The sequence below is a fragment of the Eurytemora carolleeae genome, unplaced genomic scaffold (genome assembly GCF_000591075.1).
Source record: "Eurytemora carolleeae unplaced genomic scaffold, Eaff_2.0 scaffold438, whole genome shotgun sequence".
NCBI lineage: Eukaryota > Metazoa > Arthropoda > Copepoda > Calanoida > Temoridae > Eurytemora > Eurytemora carolleeae.
This window is the reverse complement of record NW_019396620.1, coordinates 182,357-204,391: the sequence shown is the minus strand read 5'-3', so window position 1 is coordinate 204,391 and position 22,035 is coordinate 182,357. Positions and strand designations below refer to the sequence as shown.

Below are 22,035 nucleotides of genomic sequence, written 5' to 3'. Positions count from 1 at the left end.
TTTGAATCATGAAATTTTGAAGTTTATTCTAATTCCGTCCAAATCATTAATTTGTCGATTTCTGATCAATATAAAATACATAAAAGCCACTCAAGACCGCGGTCACTGCAGGTCAGTATTGCTAAATGATAAACAAAAAGTTCCCTGGTATTTATGTTGATAACATTTTAGGCTTTACGGAAATCCAACAAGAAAATTTAAAACTGTCAACCTTACTAAGTTCCTGTAAAGGGCTGTGGAAGAAATATTAGGCGACCCTCCGTTAATAAAGTGACATGCCCAATTCACAACGGTACCCTTTAAACATCTGAACACCAATAACAAACCGCAGTTTTTCTTCAATAGAAGAGAAACCAAGATTTATTTTCAGCCAGAAAATCAGAGATATCTCATTAATCCTTCTCCGCTATGAACCGGACATGCGCTTTGAAAATGAAGACACCCCTTAAAATAAGATTTAGTCCCTCTGACTAATACAAAAAAATTAATATTGAAAATACATACAATAATAAACATGAATAATATTTGGTCATATATAACCTCAGCAAACAAAGAACTACATATGTAAATGAATTTGAAATATAATATGGCCGACATTGATCCCAAAAATTGCTTTTTGTTAACTAATAATCACAACGATATAAAGATACATAGAACTAAGCATTTAGCTGACTAAAATATTAATTTCTAGAAAATTCCATTCGTTCAGTTATACGGTCAGAAAGAAGATTTCAGGGTTGCATACAGAAATAGGCGGGGGGGGGTGAAGCATATTTTTGCTCACTTCTAGTTTAAGTCTCCATATGCGGTTGTTATCGAAGCAGGATAATGGTATATTATAGTATCTATTGCAGAGTGTCTCCTGAAGATTTAAATTGGCTGGTCAAGTTCTACATAGATCAAAATTGGCAGATTTCATGAAAGTTTACTGCAGCGGAATGAATCGGAACTTTGATTTCTTCCGATCATGAGTCCGCATGCAGTGGTTATAACGGGATGAAGCAGAACTCTCGATTTCTACCGATTATGAGTTCGCATGCGGAGTTTCTGTAGCCCACTGAGGCTGAATTCTGATTTCTACCGACTATGAGTCTGCATGCGGTGGTTCTGTAGCGAATTGCGAAAGAACTCCGATTTCTACAGATTCTGTGTCCGCATGCGGTGGTTCTGTAGCGTAAAAAAGCAGAACTCCGATTTCAACCGATTATGAGTCCGCATGCGGTGGTTCTGTGGAAAAGTAGGGAGCAGAATTTCGTTCTAACAACGTGTGACAAACATCACAGACAGGCATTTTCCTACCAGAACCCCTGGCAGCTACCTAAATAGTTAACACATTTAAAGGGAGTGTTTGTGAACATTGAAAGGGGTCTCAAAACCAAGTTGACAAATTTGAATAAAAAGTGTTAATGAAATTCACGACCTTTTTTCCAGGGGGAACGCATGAAGATTTTTGAATTAATTAATATAATACAATTATAGTAAAATAAATGAATAATTAAATATTTTTAGATTTTTAATGTAAGTAAATTCTACCTGTTTAGTTATACACTCAGGGCAGTAAATTCTGCCACAGTGTGAACAGTTGTTCTTCACTTTCCTGGATAATCCTGGATAACAACATATTTTATTAAAAAAGTAGTAGATTCAGGGAATTTTAAGAATTTTGAGTGTCATAAGTTATTCTCACAATGGGGTATTTTTCTTCAATAGGGAAGTGAATATGTGTATAAATGATAATAATAAATGAATAAATGAATAAATAAATAACATGATGAATTAGTTAGTGATTAATAAATTGAATGAATTGAATAAATGAATAAATTAATTTACCAGTTTTGCAAGAATTACAATCGGATACATCATCGGCATGCTGCCATCGGACCTAAAATTAAATTTTTAAACTAATCTACAATTTCACCGAAATTCACCGCCTAAAATTTTGATTTGGGAACTCTGTAGAAACATGGAATTGTACTAAGCTTAGTTTAAACATTCTAAGTTAACTCAGTTGACTTAGGTAGAAAAAGTTCAGTTTAAAGGCAAAGCTGAGTTTCCAAGCTCTATTTCTTGTAAACTCTGGGATAATATTACCTCTGTCTCTTCTTGTCGTATTTTCTCTAGTTCAACTTGTAAACTCTGGGATAATATTACCTCTGTCTCTTCTTGTCGTATTTTCTCTAGTTCAACTTGTAAACTCTCGGATAATATTACCTCTGTCTCTTCTTGCCGTATTTTCTCTAGTTCAACTTGTAAACTCTGGGATAATATTACCTCTGTCTCTTCTTGTCGTATTTTCTCTAGTTCAACTTGTAAACTCTCGGATAATATTACCTCTGTCTCTTCTTGCGTATTTTCTCTAGTTCAACTTGTAAACTCTGGGATAAACGGACAAAATCATTCTGTACTGCCACACTGGAAAAAACAAATTTCTTATTCATTAGTTTTTTAAAAATATATATCAATCCATGAATAAATCAATCAATCAATCAAATACACAATCACTCAATCAATCGATCCATTATTCCATTCTTAAAAACAAAATAATGAATTCAATAGAACCCTGTTATTGAATTGTTATATACAAAACCGTAATTTCAGTTGACTCGCCATTTATTGACATAAAATAGGCATTTTTGACTCACAACAGTATTTCTAAAAGCTTTGTCTAATCAAGAATGAATTAGATCGACATTTTTTTTTATAATTTATAATTTTCAATTGTGGTTTCTCTACGAAAGTAACGCGCATTTCTGCTAAGGAAACAAAAGAGGAATTATTAAAATAGTCAAAAAAAAAAGATATCTTCAACAATACTTAATGTGAAATGTGAAAAATGTCGAGCATATATAGTGAAAAATATCAAATTTAAGAATCGCTTTTTATTACCAAAAATGGCGAAACCAGAACAATATAACAATAAATATACTTAATTTAAACAATTTAAATGATAACATTAAGAATCAAGCGGTACTTTTAAAATAAATCAATCAAGTAATAAATCCATTAATCAATCATTTCATCAACCAATCCACCCATCAAACCATCAACCCATCAATCCATCAACCAAACAATCATTCCACCCACCAACCCATCAATCCATCAATCCATCAATCCATCTATCCATCAATCCATCTATCCATCAATCCATCAATCCACCAACCCATCAATCAATCCATCAACCCATCAATCCATCAATCCATCAACTCATCAATCCACCAACCAACCAATCATTCCATCAATCCATCAATCCATCAATCCATAAATCCACCAACCCATCAATCAATCCATCAACCCATCAATCCATCAATCCATCAACTCATCAATCCACCAACCAACCAATCAATCCATCAATCCATCAATCCATCAATCCATCAATCCATCAATCCATCAATCCATCAATCCATCAATCCATCCATCAATCCATCAATCCATCAACCCATCAATCCATCAATATCATCAATCCATCAATCCATAAATACATCAATCTATCAACCAACCAACCAATCCATCAATCCACCAATCCACCAACCAACCAATCAACCCAGCCATCCATCAATCCATCAACTCATCAATACACCAACCAACCAATCAATCCATCAATCCATCAATACATCAACCCATCAACCCATCAATACATCAACCCATCAATCCACCAACCAACTAATCAATCCATCAAACCTCTACCTGTTGTCCAGATCAGTTTGTAAGCTAAGTTGCTTGACTCGCATCTGATTAACCTGCGCCTCAGCAGTCTGTGCCGCCTGCCGTGCACACTCCAACTAAACAATTATCAATATAAAGTAGTAATCTTGGTTTCTTTGTTTGTCCGACATTTGACCGATTTGCCTCAAATTTTAAACAAGCAAGAAATTCTAGTTTTCATTTCTGAAAATTGATTAATTTCAATTGCAGTTTCTCTGTAGCAGTGACTAGTGGATTTATTTTTTCAGAATTTATCAATTTTCCAGATGTTTTTCCACATAACTGCTTTAGTGATAACCAGAAAACTGTAGAATATAAAGACGACATTAATACAATAATAAATTACATTGTTATAAAGCAAATAGCTTTACTAATTATTTATTAAATCACTTATTAAGTGAAATGGGTCTGTTTACACTGTACAAATGCTGTGTGTCAAGCTCATTGGCCCATTTAAAGTCATAAATTAAGTTCAAAAGTCGACTTCCTATTCCAGAGTTTTCTGGTTATCACTGTAAGATCATTTTTTTGGGGGGGAGGGGGGTATGAGCTCCATGAATCCACCAATGAATGAATCAATGAATGAACCTGTTTACGGAGTTCAGTTTGTGCTTGTTGATGTTTATTCTTAATCTCTTCTACTCTCTCCTCCATATTCCTTAAAGAATAAAGTTTAAAAAACGGTCTAGAAGGAGGGGGTTCTCAAAAAACTATTTGGGGAAAAAGCAACCAAAAGGATTTAAAAAAAGTCTCCTTGAATGTCGTTAAAAATTGGAAAACTGATTTATCTGCATTGAAAACGTGTATCAGTTAATGTTGTAATTAATGTTGTTAACCGTTTGGACAGTTTTTTAGTGAAAAAAACTAATAAAACTTTGAGATTTCAAACATATATTCTGTTAAACTTTGATTTGATTCAACTTAGCATAATCTTTGACCTAAAACAATATAACTAATGCTAGGGCTGTAAGAAAAATTAATATTTAAAATAAATTTGTTACATTATGCTAAATTTTGTTCCTGAAGAAAAATAGACCAGAAGGCACATCACTAATTGTAATTTGTAAAGAATTTAAAAATAAAAATTCCCAATTTGATAACAGCTTAAATTACCTAACCTAACCCCCCGCCCCCCTGCAGAGAACACGGGCCCCTGAAATACCTTCTTTTTTGTTTCTCCACTTCTAACTCCGCAGCACTTGGTTCTAATAGTCTCATACGGTCCTGAAGTGCCTGAAAACAAAAATGAAATTTAGTAAATTGTTACAAAAATAATTAATTTATTTTTGCACGTTGTAATGTAATTTCCGTGTGCGAAAATCAAGTAACAAGTCTGTTACTATGAATTACTATGAATTACCTAGGAAAAATATTACCTAGGAAAAAGAGAACTAGGCACGTTGTGATATACCTAATTTTCGACTGAAAATTGAGTGCAAACCATGTCCACACAATTCTCCTTTACCGATGTACAGACAAAGGCTTAAAGGGTACTGTTGTAAATTGTAAATTCGACTCTACAAGGGTTAATTAAACTGTTGTTCTAAACTGTACCTTTGATTACCTGCCTATCCGCCATGAACTGTTGTTCTAAACTGTCCCTTTAATTACCTACCTATCCGCTGTTGTTCTAAACTGTCCCTTTAATTACCTACCTATCCGTCATGAACTGTTGTTCTAAACTGTCCCTTTAATTACCTACCTATCCGCCTTAAACTGTTGTTCTAAACTGTCCCTTTAATTACCTACCTATCCGCCTTAAACTGTTGTTCTAAACTGTCCCTTTAATTACCTACCTATCCGCCTTAAACTGTTGTTCTAAACTGTTCCTTTAATTACCTGCCTATCCGCCTAGAACTGTTGTTCTAAACTGTTCCTTTAATTACCTGCCTATCCGCCTTGAACTGTTGTTCTAAACTGTCCCTTTAATTAACTGCCTATCTGCCTTGAACTGTTGTTCTAAACTGTTCCTTTAATTACCTGCCTATCCGCCTTGAACTGTTGTTCTAAACTGTCCCTTTAATTACCTGCCTATCCGTTATTAACTGTCCCTTTAATTACCTGCCTATCCGCCTTGAACTGTTGTTCTAAACTGTTCCTTTAATTACCTGCCTATCTGCCTTGAACTGATGTTCTAAATTGTCTTGAACTGTTGTTCTAAACTGTCCCTTTAATTACCTGCCTATCTGCCTTGAACTGTTATTCTAAACTGTCCCTTTAATTACCTGCCTATCTGCCTTGAACTGATGTTCTAAACTGTCCCTTTAATTACCTGCCTATCCGCCTTGAACTGATGTTCTAAACTGTCCCTTTAATTACCTGCCTATCCGCCTTAAACTGTTGTTCTAAACTGTCCCTTGAATTACCTGCCTATCCGCCTTGAACTGTTGTTCTAAACTGTCCCTTGAACTGTTGTTCTAAACTGTCCCTTTAATTACCTACCTATCCGCCATGAACTGTTGTTCTAAACTGTCCCTTGAATTACCTGCCTATCCGCCTTGAACTGCTGTTCTAAACTGGTTCTGTTCTGGTGTTCAATGTTAAGCTGAGAGCGCATGAACCCAATCTCAGTTTCCAACTTCTCCTCAGCTCTCTCCTACCAGGTATCATTATTATCATTGTTATCATTCAACATATTCGCAATGAGGTTTTTAAAAAAATATATACAGTGGTTGGCGTTAATATTAATACAATAAAGACGAGTTACCTTTTTAAGTTTTGATTTCTGACAAGCTTGTTTAAGCTACAAGTTTACAAGTAAACAAAGAGAAACTGTTATTTGACAGCTTCACTTTGTTAACAGGTAATGTACATCCATGCTGTTGAAAAGCTTGAAGGGAATCAAAATTGTCTTCATTGTATTGATAAATACGAAGATGACTGAATGTAAAACAAAAACAAATTGTTCATCTTTTACACACGGTAGTGGTACATTTAATCTATAAATTAAAACAATTAAGGGAAAAAGGGAAATTTGTACTTCCACTTGCAAGCTTTCCACCCTTTCTAAATATTTTTACCCCCACCCCCAAAAAAAAATACCCCCGATTTTTCCTCTGCGCATGTTAGACATCAATTTAATTTCCAAACCTTAGCAATTTTAGCAGTGATCAGATCTTCTCGATACGTCAACAGTAATAGTTGCATCTCCTCCAAACTTAAACAATAAAAATATATTTTAGGTTTTTACATTTTTATTGATCCCTTGATTCTAGTTAACATATTTGACTGATTTATGTTTTGTTTTCTAGTTGTATGTATTTTTCATGCATTTACATATTAATTGATAAATTGTTCATGGTCATTGATTTTTGATCACAAGTAGGGTTTCCAATTTGGTTCTGTAAAGGCCTTAATGGGTTTGTCTTTCTTGACAATATCAGGAGAGGTTCCGCAAGGCCTTAATAGATCCAAATTGTAAACCCTAATCACTAGTAAGTGTTACCTAGTCGGGAGATTTATAGCTTCATTTGCCATTGTAGAAGATAAAGCGCTATGCTTTCCAACCAAATTCTCATTCTCAGCCTAGATACAATTCCCAGTTGTCCAGTTGTCTAGATGTCTAGTTGTCCAGTTGTCCAATTGTCACTGTCACTGTCACTGTCACTGTCACTGTCACTGTCACTGTCACTGTCACTGTCAATATCATTATCATTGTCATTTGTCATCGTCATTGTCACTGTCATCATTCATCATCATCAATATCTCCATCATTAATATTATCATCATCATCAATATCATCATCAATATCATTATCAATATTATTATCATCATTATCATCAATATCATTATCAATATTATTATCATTACCTGAAGCCGTTGCAGCTCTGCGACAATTTTCTCTCGGTCTCGTGTTAAAAGTTTTAGATCTCTTTTCACTGCTTCCTTTATATTCCAATAGATAAAGGTCATCTCTAATTCAGAAAACAAAATGGCTGACATTAAAAGAAAAACAAAATGGCTGACATTTAAAATAAAATAAAATGGCTGACATTAAAAGAAAAACAAAAATGGCCAACTTTGCAACAAAAACAATTCAAATCATCCACAGCGATTTATATACAATTGAAATTGACTTGTAAAATGCGTTTAAGTTTCATGATGTCTCTACATTTTTTAAAGTTACATCCCACCCTTATCCTTAGCCATTTTCGCCCCTGGACTTGATGGTTTTCGCCACTGACCTGAATCAGCACTGCAACTGACTTTGATCGGCTTAGCCCAGTAATACAGTGCCGAAGTGGATCAGGAAGACGACATTCAATCAATTTGATGTTGTTATAAAACAGTTTTACCATTAGCTTAAATATCAATTATATGCATAAATTGAGGTTGTGTAACTGTAAACTGAGCAATTGCTGTGTTTCATGTTCATTGGACTATTTCATTATAACTTAAGACTAATAGTCGGTTGCCGATCTTACAGTTTTATGGTTATCCCTGTACTAAATCAAAGATGATAACTATCTATGGGTCCCTGGAGTCCTCTAAAGAGTGCAGATAGGCTGGCTTGAGCGGCTGAACCATCATTTAACCTATTTAAGTATATATTGCACAACTTCTAAGAATCCATTTAAAGGGCCAATAAGTTAAAATTGTACTCTTAAAAGCTTTGTCTGATCAATTATGCATCCATCTTTGTATCTTTAAATTGATTATTTTCAAGTCCGGGTTCTCTGCAAGTTGACTGGCAGATTTCTCTTGCTTATACGAAGAAATTTTAAGAAATAATCAGGAAAACAATGTTCTTTCGCATGGAGGGTCACTTGAAAATACGTTTACAGTCTTAATATTAAAATTATTGTATCCACATTAGAAACCTTATATTATGTAATTACGTGTTTAAATATATTACCTGGCCTGTAATTCTTGAACTTGTACTTCATATGCTTCCCCTTTACTGTTCCAAACTCCTTCAATTTCTTTCCTAAAGCAATTCAATTTCAAAAAGTCTATCAAAGAGCAATTAAAATTAATGGGGTCTATTGTTCTTTCTAATTATCAGCCTCCTTGTCCTTCAAAGGCCGAAACTTCTGTAAAGTTAATCCATTCAGAAAGGTCTAATCCATATCTTAAGTAATCTGACCAATTGGGAGCCACAGAATATCTGTTCTGGGCCAATAAGAGATCAAAGAATCCGAATCAGCTGTTTTTCATAGATTAAGCAATTAATCTGTTTTGATTGAAAGTGTCCACTGGGATACAGAGTTAAAGCAAGATTATAAACAGCCCAGGTGGGGGTTGGGGGTTGGGGAGTCGAGGGTATAAAAACATTTAGCTAGTGCATTTTTTTGCGGTATTAATTTTTTCCTTTGGTATAGGTGTAATAAATGCAATAAAAATCACCTAAAAGCAGCTTCCTTTAACAGATCATTCTTATACTTTTCACAGTTGCCGCTGAGATGCTCCTTTTCCCTAGCAAGCTGCTCCTTCTCCTTCATCAGCTCATCTCTCTCCTTCTGGATTAATTTTAATTCTAATTTTGACCTTTCCAACTCCTCGGAACTAGCTTCAGGGCCTGAAATTGAAGAAAATTTACCCTTAAAATGAAACTCGGAGTTAGGTAATTATTTATTTTTATTTATTTTTTTATTTTTTACACTCTACAGCGTTCTTAGTCACTGGTAAACAAGCGGACAACATGTTTCAGATCAGGTTAGAAATAATAAGAGTTTATTGTGTACAATGTACAATGTACATGGACTACACTTCAGAAATGTGTACTACTTCTGGTAATTATCAGAAATCAATTTAAGAGATGATATATGATATAAAGAAAAAACACTCCATTGCAGTAAACATTGGGGCCTCTTGCAGATTTCACTTCCTTAAGAATCCTTACAATACATTCTGTGGGTCATTTCTATAACTTGACATTTCCATTTGATTACAACAATTCCCCCCATATCAATCAATCAATATTTGGGATCGCATTGGAATTAATTATATGAACCCCTGCAATTTTCTGGTCTCTACTCACCTTTAGCTTCTAACTGAGATCCATTTGATGAAAACAGGGTGTCAAGCATAGTTTGAACTCGTTCCCATTCCTCCATACTATATCAGACATAAAAAGGGTTAAAGAGACTGTACTCCATACTATATCAGACATAAATAGGTTTAAAGAGACTGTACTCCATACTATATCAGACATAAATAGGTTTAAAGAGACTGTACTCCATACTTTATCAGACATAAACAGGTTTAAAGAGACTGTACTCCATACTTTATCAGATATAAATAGGTTTAAAGAGACTGTACTCCATACTATATCAGACATAAATAGGTTTAAATTGACTGTACTCCATACTATATCAGACATAAATAGGTTTAAAGAGACTGTACACGTAATTTGAAGTGACTCTCTGTTTACTTAGATCAAGAATGTATATTCCACATTTTCTCAGAATAAGCTGATTATCTTTAATTTTGCTTGGGAATTTCTGCTTCAAAAACAATAAGAACAAATTGTCAGAATTAAACTCTTTGGCTAGTAAAACGACGATATCTTCAACAATATGGATTAAACAAGGTTATAAGAAAATTATTGTGAATCGAGTATGCCCATCTTTAAATGGAAAGAGATTGTTCAAATATTTGAGTTAGACAATAAAGATTTTATTTCATTGATTTCAGTTAGGCTTTTTTGTCATGGTCTAATATTTTTACAGACCTAAAGTCTTAAAAACAATAATAACATATCGGCAATAAAATATTTTTGTATATAAATTCCTATTTTGAGCCCTCCTCCCCCCTTTTACGCCCCTGATGAAGAAAAAAAAATTGAACATTTTTCCTGTCCCGGCCTAATGGTTTAAAAGAATATAGGTGCAAAGTTAGCATCATTTATCTCTATTATTACACGAGTTATTACAAACTCCAGTAGACTAGTGAGGTCCTTTTAAATAATAATACAAAAAACCAGCTAATACCTGACAACCCTCGTGGCAGGGGATTTATTTGATTTATCTAAATTGCATTTTCGGGCATTTTCAGCGTCTGATGATATTTTGCGGATTTCTTGTATCTGATCCTCGTCCTTAACGCACTGAAGAATCTTGGTGATCTGATCGTTGAACGCTGACCGTTCGACCAGTAGCGCTGTATTGGAATTGGATAAACTAGCTCTAGACACAAAACAAACTTTTTATAATAAATTTTAAAATAACGGATTTACTATTCAATTGAAAAGTAAAACAACAAAAATATGTATACAACACTTATCAATCCTCGTTTTATTTAGGATGGCAAGATATTGGTATAATTAAAACCCATTTAAAAATACAATTTAAAAAATTTCTTTTCACAAAAAATTATTTATATGAACCCCAAAAAAACCAATGATAAAAACTTGCCAATAGGTCAAATTTTTTCTAAAAAGGTGGAGGAGGTTAGTCAGAAGGGGAGTTTTATATATTCCCCTACCTGGAATCACTGTATTCTACCTGAGATCTTTTACTTCTTTTCTTTCTGTGTCTAATAATCCCAGTGCTCCGTCCCGATCTGCTTTCAGCATTTCTACCTCCTGCAGATATTATTTCGAAGTAATAATTAATTCCAGCTGATCTAATCTTCAGAAGGATGAAACATTAAAGGGACTGTATACATAATTTTAAGAGACCCCCATTTAAACGGTACCCTTTAAACCTTTATAGGAGCAGCAAATAGTAAGATATCACTGTTTTTCTAGCTAAAAACATGTTAATTTTTGACAATTTCCTTCACTGCTGCATAATCTGGTATCGAGTTTTATGTACAGGGTGTTCCAAAAAACGATCTTAAAGACATTGTAGCACTCAACATTGTTCAATTCTTAAAAAGCCAAAATGAAAAACTTCAAACGGTCAATACTTCTTTAATTTAAGGGCTACATAGTACATACTCTCATTGATATCAATCGATCGGAAATGTTACAAAGATTTCAAAAAAATTTTAAAAATTGAATCATAGTGAGTGCTGCAGTGTCTTAAAGATCGCTTTTTTGGGACACCCTGTAGAGAAACCGCAATGGAAATAAATCATCAAAGATATCTTGATTATTTTCGCTGAGACAACAGTTTTAAAGATACTGTTGTGAATCAGACATGACCCTCTTAAATTTAAGTGCCCCAACATTTGTTAACGGGCATTTCCATTTTGTTATACCCTTTAATCCTTTGTCTGATCAAGGATGAATGAGATATCTTCACTTGCATGGCTTAAAATTGAATATTTTCAATAGTGGCTTCTCTATAAAAGTGGCTTGCGCATTTTTGCTTCCAAGATAATTCAAAGTAAATGAAATAAGATATAGGTTTTAAGGGTACTGTTGTAAATCGGAAAAGTATGTCATTATTTAAATAGAGGGTCCTTTAAATTGCTTCTTTCAAAATTTATGATCATTCCCATTAGAAGTTACAGTCTGGAAGTAACTCAGCCATGAAGAATGCCGCGTACTCAAAGTGATGAAGAATGCCGTGTACCAAAATGATTAAGTAATACACATACTCAAAATGGTGAATCCTGCGTACTCAAAGTGGTGAAGAATGGCGTGTACCTGAGTAAGCATTCCTATCCTAGCGGCGAGGATGGTGTGGTAGAGTTGACCCTCGTCCTCACTATACCCATCCCCAACCTCATCTTTCAGCCTGATCAGCCTCCATTTTATTTTATGCATTCGGAAAAACGTTTCTATTTTCCAAGATTGGGGAAAAGGATAAATTGGAAATCAAGTCGTATTAATAAGTTAAAATCAAGCAATATTAATCATTCGCTTGGGGAAATTATTCTTAAAAGACTGAGGGGGGGGGAGCGGGGGGGGGATTAAAACTGTTCCGAGTATATAAACCCCTCTGACAGTTGTAAATAAATGGAAGTTCCTTTGTTCTAAAACAGATTTATCTTCTCCATTTAACCAGGAGCCAACACATTGCATTTCTAGCAGAGATCTAGCCTAACAACATTAAGAGGTTTATTACCGTGCAATGAAAATTAAAAAATTACAAACAAAAAATAATATTATCCCTATGAAGCACTAGTACTAGGTGGGATACTCGCGCACCAGACCCATGGACCCGCATACTCCATGGAACCTTCTCAATTATTACATCACCCTGGCTTAGTTGAGTGTTGGCAGGTTTGCATCCTATGTCATTTAACGTAAAGACATCCGACAACGAGTTTAATACCAGAATGCTAGGGCAAGCAAGATGTTCATTGCTAGTTGTAAACAAATAGATTCTAGTACAATAGATGGCACCGTAGAATTTGTACACTCTCAGTACAGTTGTATTCTGTCGTCACAAGTGTCAATTCAGTTTTTGTTTCCGAAAAAATTATCAATAATAGTGATAATTTTAGAATAAAGTGTTTATTTTTTAACAGAATAATAAGTGCAATTTTATGTGTTTTTTTTATTTTCTGTTTTTACACTTTTTTATTTAATCTTGGAAAACATGTCAACTAATGTGAGACAATTTCAATTTCCTTGTTATATTTGACACTTGTGACGTTGTGTATAATTGGTTCATTTCTCTGTTGCCACCTATTGTACTTGATAATCTATTTCTCTGTTGCCACCTATTGTACTTGATAATCTATTTCTCTGTTGCCACCTATTGTACTTGATAATCTATTTGGTTACAACCTTGGGCCGAAGGTTTGAACCCCCGCCCTGAGTTCCGTAACTTGTGACGCTACTCACTTTGCCATGGTAGAGCAGTTACCTGTCTCTTCTCATATTCTTGTAGAAGAGAATCAGTTTCGCGTAGTTTGCCCTTTAGGGCAACAATCTGCTCCTCTACAAATACAACATAACTGTTAGTAATGAACATCCGGATTCGGGTACACCAAATCCGCAATTTCCTGATAGATAGGAAATATGGATCCGGGTCTACCAAATCCGCAATTTACTAGTGGATCCGGGTTCACTTAATACGCAGTTTCTCAAAGTCCATCTGACCCTGTAGGATCCGGATCCGGGTATATAGATGCATTCATGAACCCATATGATTATAGAATTATCAAATTCGATGATAAATAAAGAAAAAGAATCAAATCAAATCCTTCTTCCACAATCTACAATTCTACATGCAAATCTTAAACCCATTGGTATAAAACTTTTTAAAATATTAACATTGGTCATCGCGTATTGAAAAGACTGCAGACGACAAAAGAACCCGTGTCAAGTAAGACATTTTGTAATATCTCTTTCAATATTAATAGCAGCCGGTTCTATTTTTGAACGTAGACTCATATAATTTGTTAGGAGCAGGATATGAAGTCAGATTGTCGATATCTCTTTCCGGAGTCTTGGAACCTCTGAAAAGTGACCTCCGTCGGCTCCGATTTTTTATCTCCGGCCTCGTTGGACATAAATAGCCCTTTGAAAGAGATATTACAAAATGTCTTACTTGACACGGGTTCTTTAGGACAGAATCGGCAAATAAAATCAGAGATGACCCAATGAGTGATAAGAGTATACCGTATAATATGTGTGTAATGATTTACTAATGTAATGATTTTACAAATGTGTACAATGTACATATTGTCAAGAATATATCAGGGGGGGGGGAGGAATTTAAATTTGGATATCAAATTGGCAAGTTTTTCCACTCTTTCTGAAACCTGTTTCCCAAATAGGAGAATAAAACCTTAAAAATTGTTTTGGAGGTTCCGCGCAAACATAATTGACATCCTGAGGAAAAAATTATTTTCAAGTAGGAGGGGAAGGAGCAGGGGGGGGGGGGGAGATTGTCAAGAATCAAATAAATACTACCTAGTGGTTCCACTATAGATTTTAGAGCTGAGGTATCATCCTGTGCTCTTTTCAATTCCTCTTCAGGAGTCAATCCTCCTAGGTATACAAAATAATGAACAATCCCTTGATCTATAATCCTCCTACATACAAAATAATGAACAATCCCTTGATCTACAATCCTGCCACCTATTGTACTTGATAATCTATTTGGTTACANCTACATACAAAGTAATGAACAATCCCTTTATCCTTCTTTACAGATTTATACAATATAACCCCTTTACCTACATTCCTTCTTTATTCCTTACAAAATACAAATACAATAAATTTATCTATTATTTAAATACTCGACGACATAATTGATTGATTATTCGAATACTCTATTGATTGAATGATTATCGATTTGAATAAAAAAATTAATTGATTATTTACTTTAATACCTAATGAATTGATTGATTTTCAATAAAAACAGCTGATGATTTGATTAATTGATTATTTACCTGATAGATTAACTGATTGAACAACTGAAGATTTCATTTTCCTGACCATCGTCTTTGTTTTATCTGAGAGAACAACAGCTGATCCTAGTAGGGACTCACGGTCCATAACGTTACCACCTAAGAGAGACTGTAGATGTAGTTTCATGTGACTTCTCAATTTGTAGTGGGGTTTGCCCGATTTACAAAGCTATCGTTTTACTTTCTTAAACTGTGTTACATTCGGCATAATTAGTAACTACATGTATCTATTTTCTAAATAAAAATTTGTATGGGGGGTGGGTTGTTCAATTTATATTATACCTTTATTTAATGTTCGTTGGCCCTCTGCTATTCTGTAAAAAAAGATCAAATCAAACAAAAAATAAATATGGTTTGCAGAAAGGATAAACATTAAACATTTTAGCCGGGGAAATAGTTAATAATTAAAAAAAAACTAAAAAGAACGTAAAATATAGAAAAATAAGTAAAAAAATTGTTATTTTACGTTGACATCTTTGACTTTGTTTCTGATTGAAGGTATTAAACTCATAAAATTATTTTTGATTTTTTCCTCAATTGTATTTTTAAATCGTGATTCTCCGACTCTAGGGCCTTCGCCTTTCTTCTCAGATTCATCACCTCTCCTTCCTGTAATTTCAGATTTTAAATACTTGATTTCCCCGTATTAGTGAAAAGCTGGCTATTTCTCACGCTAGCCTTGACAACATTATTTAATCAATTGTGTGGACGATATTGTTGTTTTCTATGCTTGGTGTTTAATTCTGTTAACTTCTTATGTTTTCCTGTAGTAGAAATGCACAAGCCACAATTAAAATCCACCACTTTTCAAAACTAGAAACACAGATATTCAATTCATTCTTGATCCGACAAAGCTGTAAAGGATACCCTTGTGAATCTGGCATTGCCATCTTTGCATGGAGGGTCAAGATTAGCTAGTGTAAAACACCTTTTATAAAAAAATATCTTCTTGGAGAAAGGTTTATATGATATTTTTCTTAAGTTATTGGATGAGGAGAACGTTATAATTTTGTTAACAGTCCCTATAAAGAGTTGTACCTGGACTGACCCCTGACTAGCTTCTACCAGGAGAGCCTGCAGGGTTGCAATCTCTTCTCTGTAAGAATTATTCTCACGCTCTGATTGGACCAAACTCTCCTGAAGATAGGCGGACACCGCTATCTAGAAAAAATGTGTCAAAAACAAAAGAAAAATCAAAAAATATTATCTAATGTTTCAAAGATACCATTTAAAGCCTGTACCTCCGACTTAGCATTGTCTAGTTCCCTTTTTAAACTGTGCAATTCATCTTTCATTCTAGACGCTTCCATTTCATAAACACCCGTTGAAATCTCTTCAGTCGCCATTTTGTTTTCCACGCTTAATTTTGATGCCAAATTTTGATGATCAGCTAAATCCCCCTCCAACATGGTTGCATTCTTATCTGTGTCCTCGGGGAAGAGTTGAGTACTTTCCTCCTGGTTCACCTCAGCAAGGCCCTCAGGGATATCTGATCCAGGTTTTGCTAAAATTAAAATGTAAAAAATGTTGTTTTCTCTATCCAGAATTTTTCCACAAATGCACATCATTTAAAGACTGCATAACGTGTGATAAAAAGAGGCATGGCCGATTCACCTTTCTCTTATCAATAATGTGGAAATGGAACAATTCGTCGTTTCTCTATGGCTAGAAAAATGCTTTATTCTGAAAATTGAACCCAAATTTTTCAGAAATCCGCAAGTCGCTTCTACAGAAAACCCCAAATTAAAAAAGTTAAATTACACAAAGAGAAACATGGATATCTCAATCGGTCTTAATCAGATAGGTGTGAAGCCTAATTAGCACAAAAGAAAATTAAAATAAATTTTTCCTAATTTCTATTTTTTACTTACGCAGTTCTGCCTCCTCCATATTCTGATTAATAAGATGAACCAATTAACATTTTAGTAATTTATCTGAAATAATCGAGTATTGAAGGAACAGTACGTTTTCAACTGCATGAAATAGACAGAACAGTAGCAAACTGTTTTTTCTGTTAATTAACAACTGAAAAATGTTTTTATTAAATAATCCAAGTTTGGAAATTTACATAGCCCTGAAAAAATGGTACAAGACATTATAGAATTGAAAATTTAGTGAAATTCTAATCACATGGTTTAATACTGATAAAAAAGAGCATCTAGAAGGATCAAAAATTGAAAAAACTAAAATATTAATAAATAAATTTAGTGTATAGGTACAGTAGAGAATATAATCAGCAGAACCATTCCAGTAGTCATTATCAGCGCAGGTATCCAGGTCTTTAAACATCCTTAATAAGAGATTAAATATCTTTAAACATTCTTAATATGAGATTAAATATCTTTAAACATCCTTAATAAGAGATTAAATATCTTTAAACATTTTTAATATGAGATTAAATATCTTTAAACATCCTTAATAAGAGATTAAATATCTTTAAACATCCTTAATAAGAGATTAAATATCTTTAAACATCCTTAATAAGAGATTAAATATCTTTAAACATTCTTAATAAGAGATAATATATCTTTACACATTCTTAATAAGAGATTAAATATCTTTAAACATCCTTAATAAGAGATTAAATATCTTTAAACATCCTTAATAAGAGATTAAATATCTTTTAACAACATCCTTAATGAGAGATTAACTATGTTAATGTTTCTTAATGAAAGATTAAATATCTTTAAACATCCTAAATAAGATATTACATATATTTAAACATTCTTAATTAGAGATTAAATATATATAAATACTTTGCTTGTTTGTCTGTTTGTATCCAATAAACGTCAAAACGGCTGAAGAGATCGGGTCCCAATTATGTTTGGGACCTCACATGACCCCAGGGAAGGTTAATGGATAATCAAAATGTCAAAATTTAGCCTCTAATTCATTAAATTTGGAAAATCCACCATTTTTTTATGAAGTCCGCGAACTTATTGTTTGTTTTTGTTTTACAATGTATACAAAAAGAAAATGTTCAATTGAAAAAGAAGATGAGCGCCGCCTATTTTCTTTCAACATCCTTAATAAAGAGATTTGAGCTACTTAGGATCTTTGAAAAATAAATAAATGTAATTCAAGTTTTTGTAAACATATTCATCAAAAGCTTGAAAAAGCGAAAAGAAAATTATAATAATGGTTATCAAGCTTTTTTTAAAATTTATGTTATGTGAATTTTAATTTACCCATCATGGACACGTTCTTTCCCCTGATCAACATCATGAAGCAGAGAGTCACCATGTTCCAGCTAAAAAAAATTTCATCATTTTTTTTGCATCTCTAATCATGAAATTTAAACAAGTCTCAAATGATGAATAAACAAGACAAGTTTAAAATAAACAAATGGGAGATTCGTTAAGCATATTACCAACTATACCAACTGGTATATACAACTGGTACCAGTTTCCCAAGAAGTAACTTACAAAATATCTCCCAAGTGGTCACTTGCCCATTGTACTTAGGGTCATGACCGGTCAAAGAAAAAAAATGCTTTATTTGCATTAATTTTCGACAATTTTTTTGGAAATCTACAAATGAAAACAGTAAACATTCAAAGGGAATCTAAGAATGAGGGGCGCCAAGCACCCTGGTTTATATACCTAGTGGATCCATCATAGTACATCAGGTTCAGAGCTCGGGCTACATGGCTGTGACAGTTGTCACATATCAAGTTGTGCATTCTAATAAGTAATAATAATAATGATAAAAATAATAATAATAAATATAATGTAATAATAATAATAATAATAATAATAATAATAATAATAATAATAATAATAATAATAATATTAATAATTCTTAACTCTAGTTACTTTCAGCAATTAAATATTTTATTCAACCCCCCCCCCCCATAAAAAAGTGAGCTGTGATCAAACATTAAATTTTCAAATACGTCATTACAAAATAATGAGTTTAAACCTTTTTGAGTATATTTCTGATGCTTCTGCAACAGCATTATCCCATCCAACAGCTCCCCCAACAGCTTTACTAGGATCCAACTCCCAATATCTAGAACAACACCAGTATACAGCATGGGATATCCAACAGCTTTACTAGGATCCAATTCCTAATAACTACAACAACAAAAAAATTATCCCATCGAATAGCTTTACTAAGATCTAACTGCCAATATCTACAACAACAGTATACAGGAAGGGATATCCTACAGCTTTACTAGGATCCAATTCCTAATAAATACAACAAAAAAAATAATACACAGTTCAACAGCTTTACTAAGATCTAATTCCCAATATCTACAACAACAACAGAATACAGGAAGGGATATCCAACAGCTTTACTAGGATCCAATTCCTAATAAATACAACAACAAAAACATTATACCATCCAACTGCTTTACTAGGATCCAACTCCCAATATCTACAACAACAACAGTATACAGGAACGGACATTCAACAGCTTTACTAAGATCTAACTCCCAATATCTACAACAACGACAAATGTATATGTTTTTCAGCTGAATAGAAAAATAGAATATCTTCTTGAAATCAGTTTAAGTATGTCACATTCTTTTTTGCTGTCTTCGGTAAATTTCCTCCAATTCGCTCATCTCAGTGCGTCCACTAAAAGGTTAGTTTCAAAACTACTATACCAGGTTGGGTTTACAAACTAGTGTACAAGGGGTTTCAAACTATTGTACTTGGTTGGGTTTCCAAACTAGTGTACAAGGGGTTCCTAACTATTGTACTTAGTTGGGTTTCCAAACTATTGTACTTGGTTGGGTTTCCAAACTATTGTACTTGGTTGGGTTTCCAAACTATTGTACCTGGTTTGGTTTCTAAACTATTTCACCTGGTTAGCTTTCAAAACTATTGTACCTGTTTGGGTTTCAAAACTATTGAACCTTGTTGGGTTTCCAAACTGATGTACGTGGTTGGGTTTTAAAACTATTGTACCTAGTTGGGTTTCCAAAGCATAGTACTTGGTTGGGTTTCCAAACTGATGTACCTGGTTGGGTTTTAAAACTTTTGTACCTAGTTGGGTTTCCAAACTGATGTACCTGGTTGGGTTTCCAAACTGATGTACCTGGTTGGGTTTCCAAACTGATGTACCTGGTTGGGTTTAAAAACTATTGTACCTAGTTGGGTTTCCAAACTTATATACCTGGTTGGGTTTCCAAACTAATTTACCTGGTTGGGTTTCCAAACTTATATACTTGGTTGGGTTTCCAAACTAATTTACCTGGTTGGGTTTCCAAACTTATATACCTGGTTGGGTTTCCAAACTAATTTACCTGGTTGGGTTTCCAAACTTATATACCTGGTTGGGTTTCCAAACTTATTTACCTGGTTGGGTTTCCAAACTTATTTACCTGGTTGGGTTTCCAAACTTATATACCTGGTTGGGTTTCCGAACTATTGTACCTAGTTGGGTTTCCAACTTATATACCTGGTTGGGTTTCCAAATGCCATGTTATCCTCTGACACATAATATGGTCCGGCAAAATCTCGGATAACGCCCTTAATAGTCAATATATACATTTCCTTTAGAATTCTTTTCTCTTCAATGAGAGCTAGAGAGTGAGAGAGTGAGAGATACAAAATAAGTGTTGTTGGTGGGTTTACAAGGGGGAGGGAGGGGAGGGGGGATGAACTGTTACAAGGGTATTACCGATGACATGCATATTCCCATATGACCGATGAATGGGAAAAGCCAGCTGAGACAAGGTATGGGAGTCCATACTATACAGTAAGGATATCTAGAGATACAACATTACAATTAACTTCATTAATGGGAGTGTTCAGAACTTTAAAATGGAAGAGAGCGTATCAGAATTAAATCATTAGTTTATTGATCATATAACCACGAGGCTTTGAACCTCCTAGCTCTTATATCGCAATATTTATTTTCCTGGTCTGTTATTTTAAATCCAATAAACGCCAAAGCAGTTGTACAAGTTTTTTTTGGTGGCAAATCACTTAACCCGGCAAAACTGATGTACATTGGACTTTTCAATTGAGTCTTAAAGTCGTCTTCCTATTCCACAGTGTTATGGGTCCCACTATATTATCTGTAGTAAAAAATTAATATGGAATTCATTAAAATCTTGCAACTGGATTGTAGAAAGCTCTAACCACTTAATCGAAATGCTTTTTTGATCAGTATGATTGTAATTAATGAATTTAGAACAAAATATAGATTATATTCATAATAAAGTAATCGTGTATCCCTGTGACGTTCTTTGTCAATTTTTCCGTCCGCCATTGTCCGCCTTTACATTTTCTGAAAATACAAAAGTTTAAAATCACACAGAAGTGAATTCAGATAAGCTGAATTGTATAAATTAAACCATATTTAATAAATCTATCACAGACCAAGTTACAGGAGAATCACACACAAATCTGCATTTTAACACAGGCATAAAATGCAATAAATAAATATTAAAGGAACTGAGCTGGGAACTTTTGAAAGATGGATATCGGGATTAAAGCTTGATCTCCTCTTTTTCTTAATCTCGAGATTAAAAAATGCTTGTTCTCCTCTTATTAATCTCCAGATTAATTAAACGATCGGGATTAAGGATATCCTATTCTGAAGTTTTCAGCTCTGTACACTTTATTAAAATGTTAGCTCCAATTAAACGAGTGGTATTCTATCCGATTCTCAACAGTACCTTTTGTACCTTAAACCTGAGTAACAATGAGAAAGATATCGTTGTTTGTTCATCTTAAAAAGTCTAATCAAGAAATATAAAAAAAATTCTTACGGATTTCTTCTGTAAACAATAGAGAAAATTGTCAGAATTGAATACTTTTCTATCCAGAGAAACGACAATGTCTTCCACATTATTGATCAGATAAAGATTTAAAGGGTATCGTTGTGATTCAAGCATACCCCTCCTTTAATGGACTATAAAGGAAAAATGAAAGGGGTACAGGATGAAACCTGAGAATCTCAGGAGTTGAACGATACCTATAAGACAACTATCTATATCCTTTACCCCCTTTCATTTTTCCTTGTAAGGTATATAAAAGTATCACAGCAACGATGTGTAGAAACCTACAAATGCAAACGTGTTCACAGCAACAAAAAATTAATATAAACCGAAACCCATAT

The 22,035-nt window shown here is 33.8% G+C and overlaps 2 protein-coding genes across 2 annotated transcripts; both read right to left on the bottom strand.

Moving 5' to 3' along the window:
• Positions 1-6: 6 nt before the first annotated feature.
• On the bottom strand, positions 7-16,933 carry LOC111706423 (rab GTPase-binding effector protein 1). Its single transcript, XM_023479300.1, has 27 exons — positions 16,830-16,933; positions 16,200-16,462; positions 15,997-16,119; positions 15,491-15,567; positions 15,241-15,272; positions 14,941-15,057; positions 14,459-14,536; positions 13,407-13,480; positions 12,561-12,634; positions 12,239-12,329; positions 11,148-11,227; positions 10,635-10,829; positions 9,683-9,759; positions 9,049-9,220; positions 8,558-8,629; positions 8,180-8,237; positions 7,513-7,587; positions 7,148-7,227; positions 6,793-6,859; positions 6,188-6,298; positions 4,865-4,935; positions 4,291-4,360; positions 3,685-3,779; positions 2,332-2,412; positions 1,831-1,882; positions 1,534-1,607; positions 7-1,318 (listed from the first exon to the last, which is right to left on the bottom strand). The coding sequence occupies exons 1-26, from the start codon at positions 16,846-16,848 to the stop codon at positions 1,590-1,592; spliced, it is 2,322 nt and encodes a 773-aa protein (XP_023335068.1). The 5' UTR covers positions 16,849-16,933; the 3' UTR covers positions 7-1,318; positions 1,534-1,589.
• Positions 16,934-16,976: 43 nt separating this feature from the next.
• Positions 16,977-21,423, bottom strand: LOC111706427 (transmembrane protein 222). The gene is made up of 7 exons (XM_023479303.1): positions 21,149-21,423; positions 20,590-20,677; positions 20,368-20,438; positions 18,880-18,969; positions 18,561-18,641; positions 18,147-18,208; positions 16,977-17,248 (listed from the first exon to the last, which is right to left on the bottom strand). The coding sequence occupies exons 1-7, from the start codon at positions 21,181-21,183 to the stop codon at positions 17,163-17,165; spliced, it is 513 nt and encodes a 170-aa protein (XP_023335071.1). The 5' UTR covers positions 21,184-21,423; the 3' UTR covers positions 16,977-17,162.
• Positions 21,424-22,035: the final 612 nt, after the last annotated feature.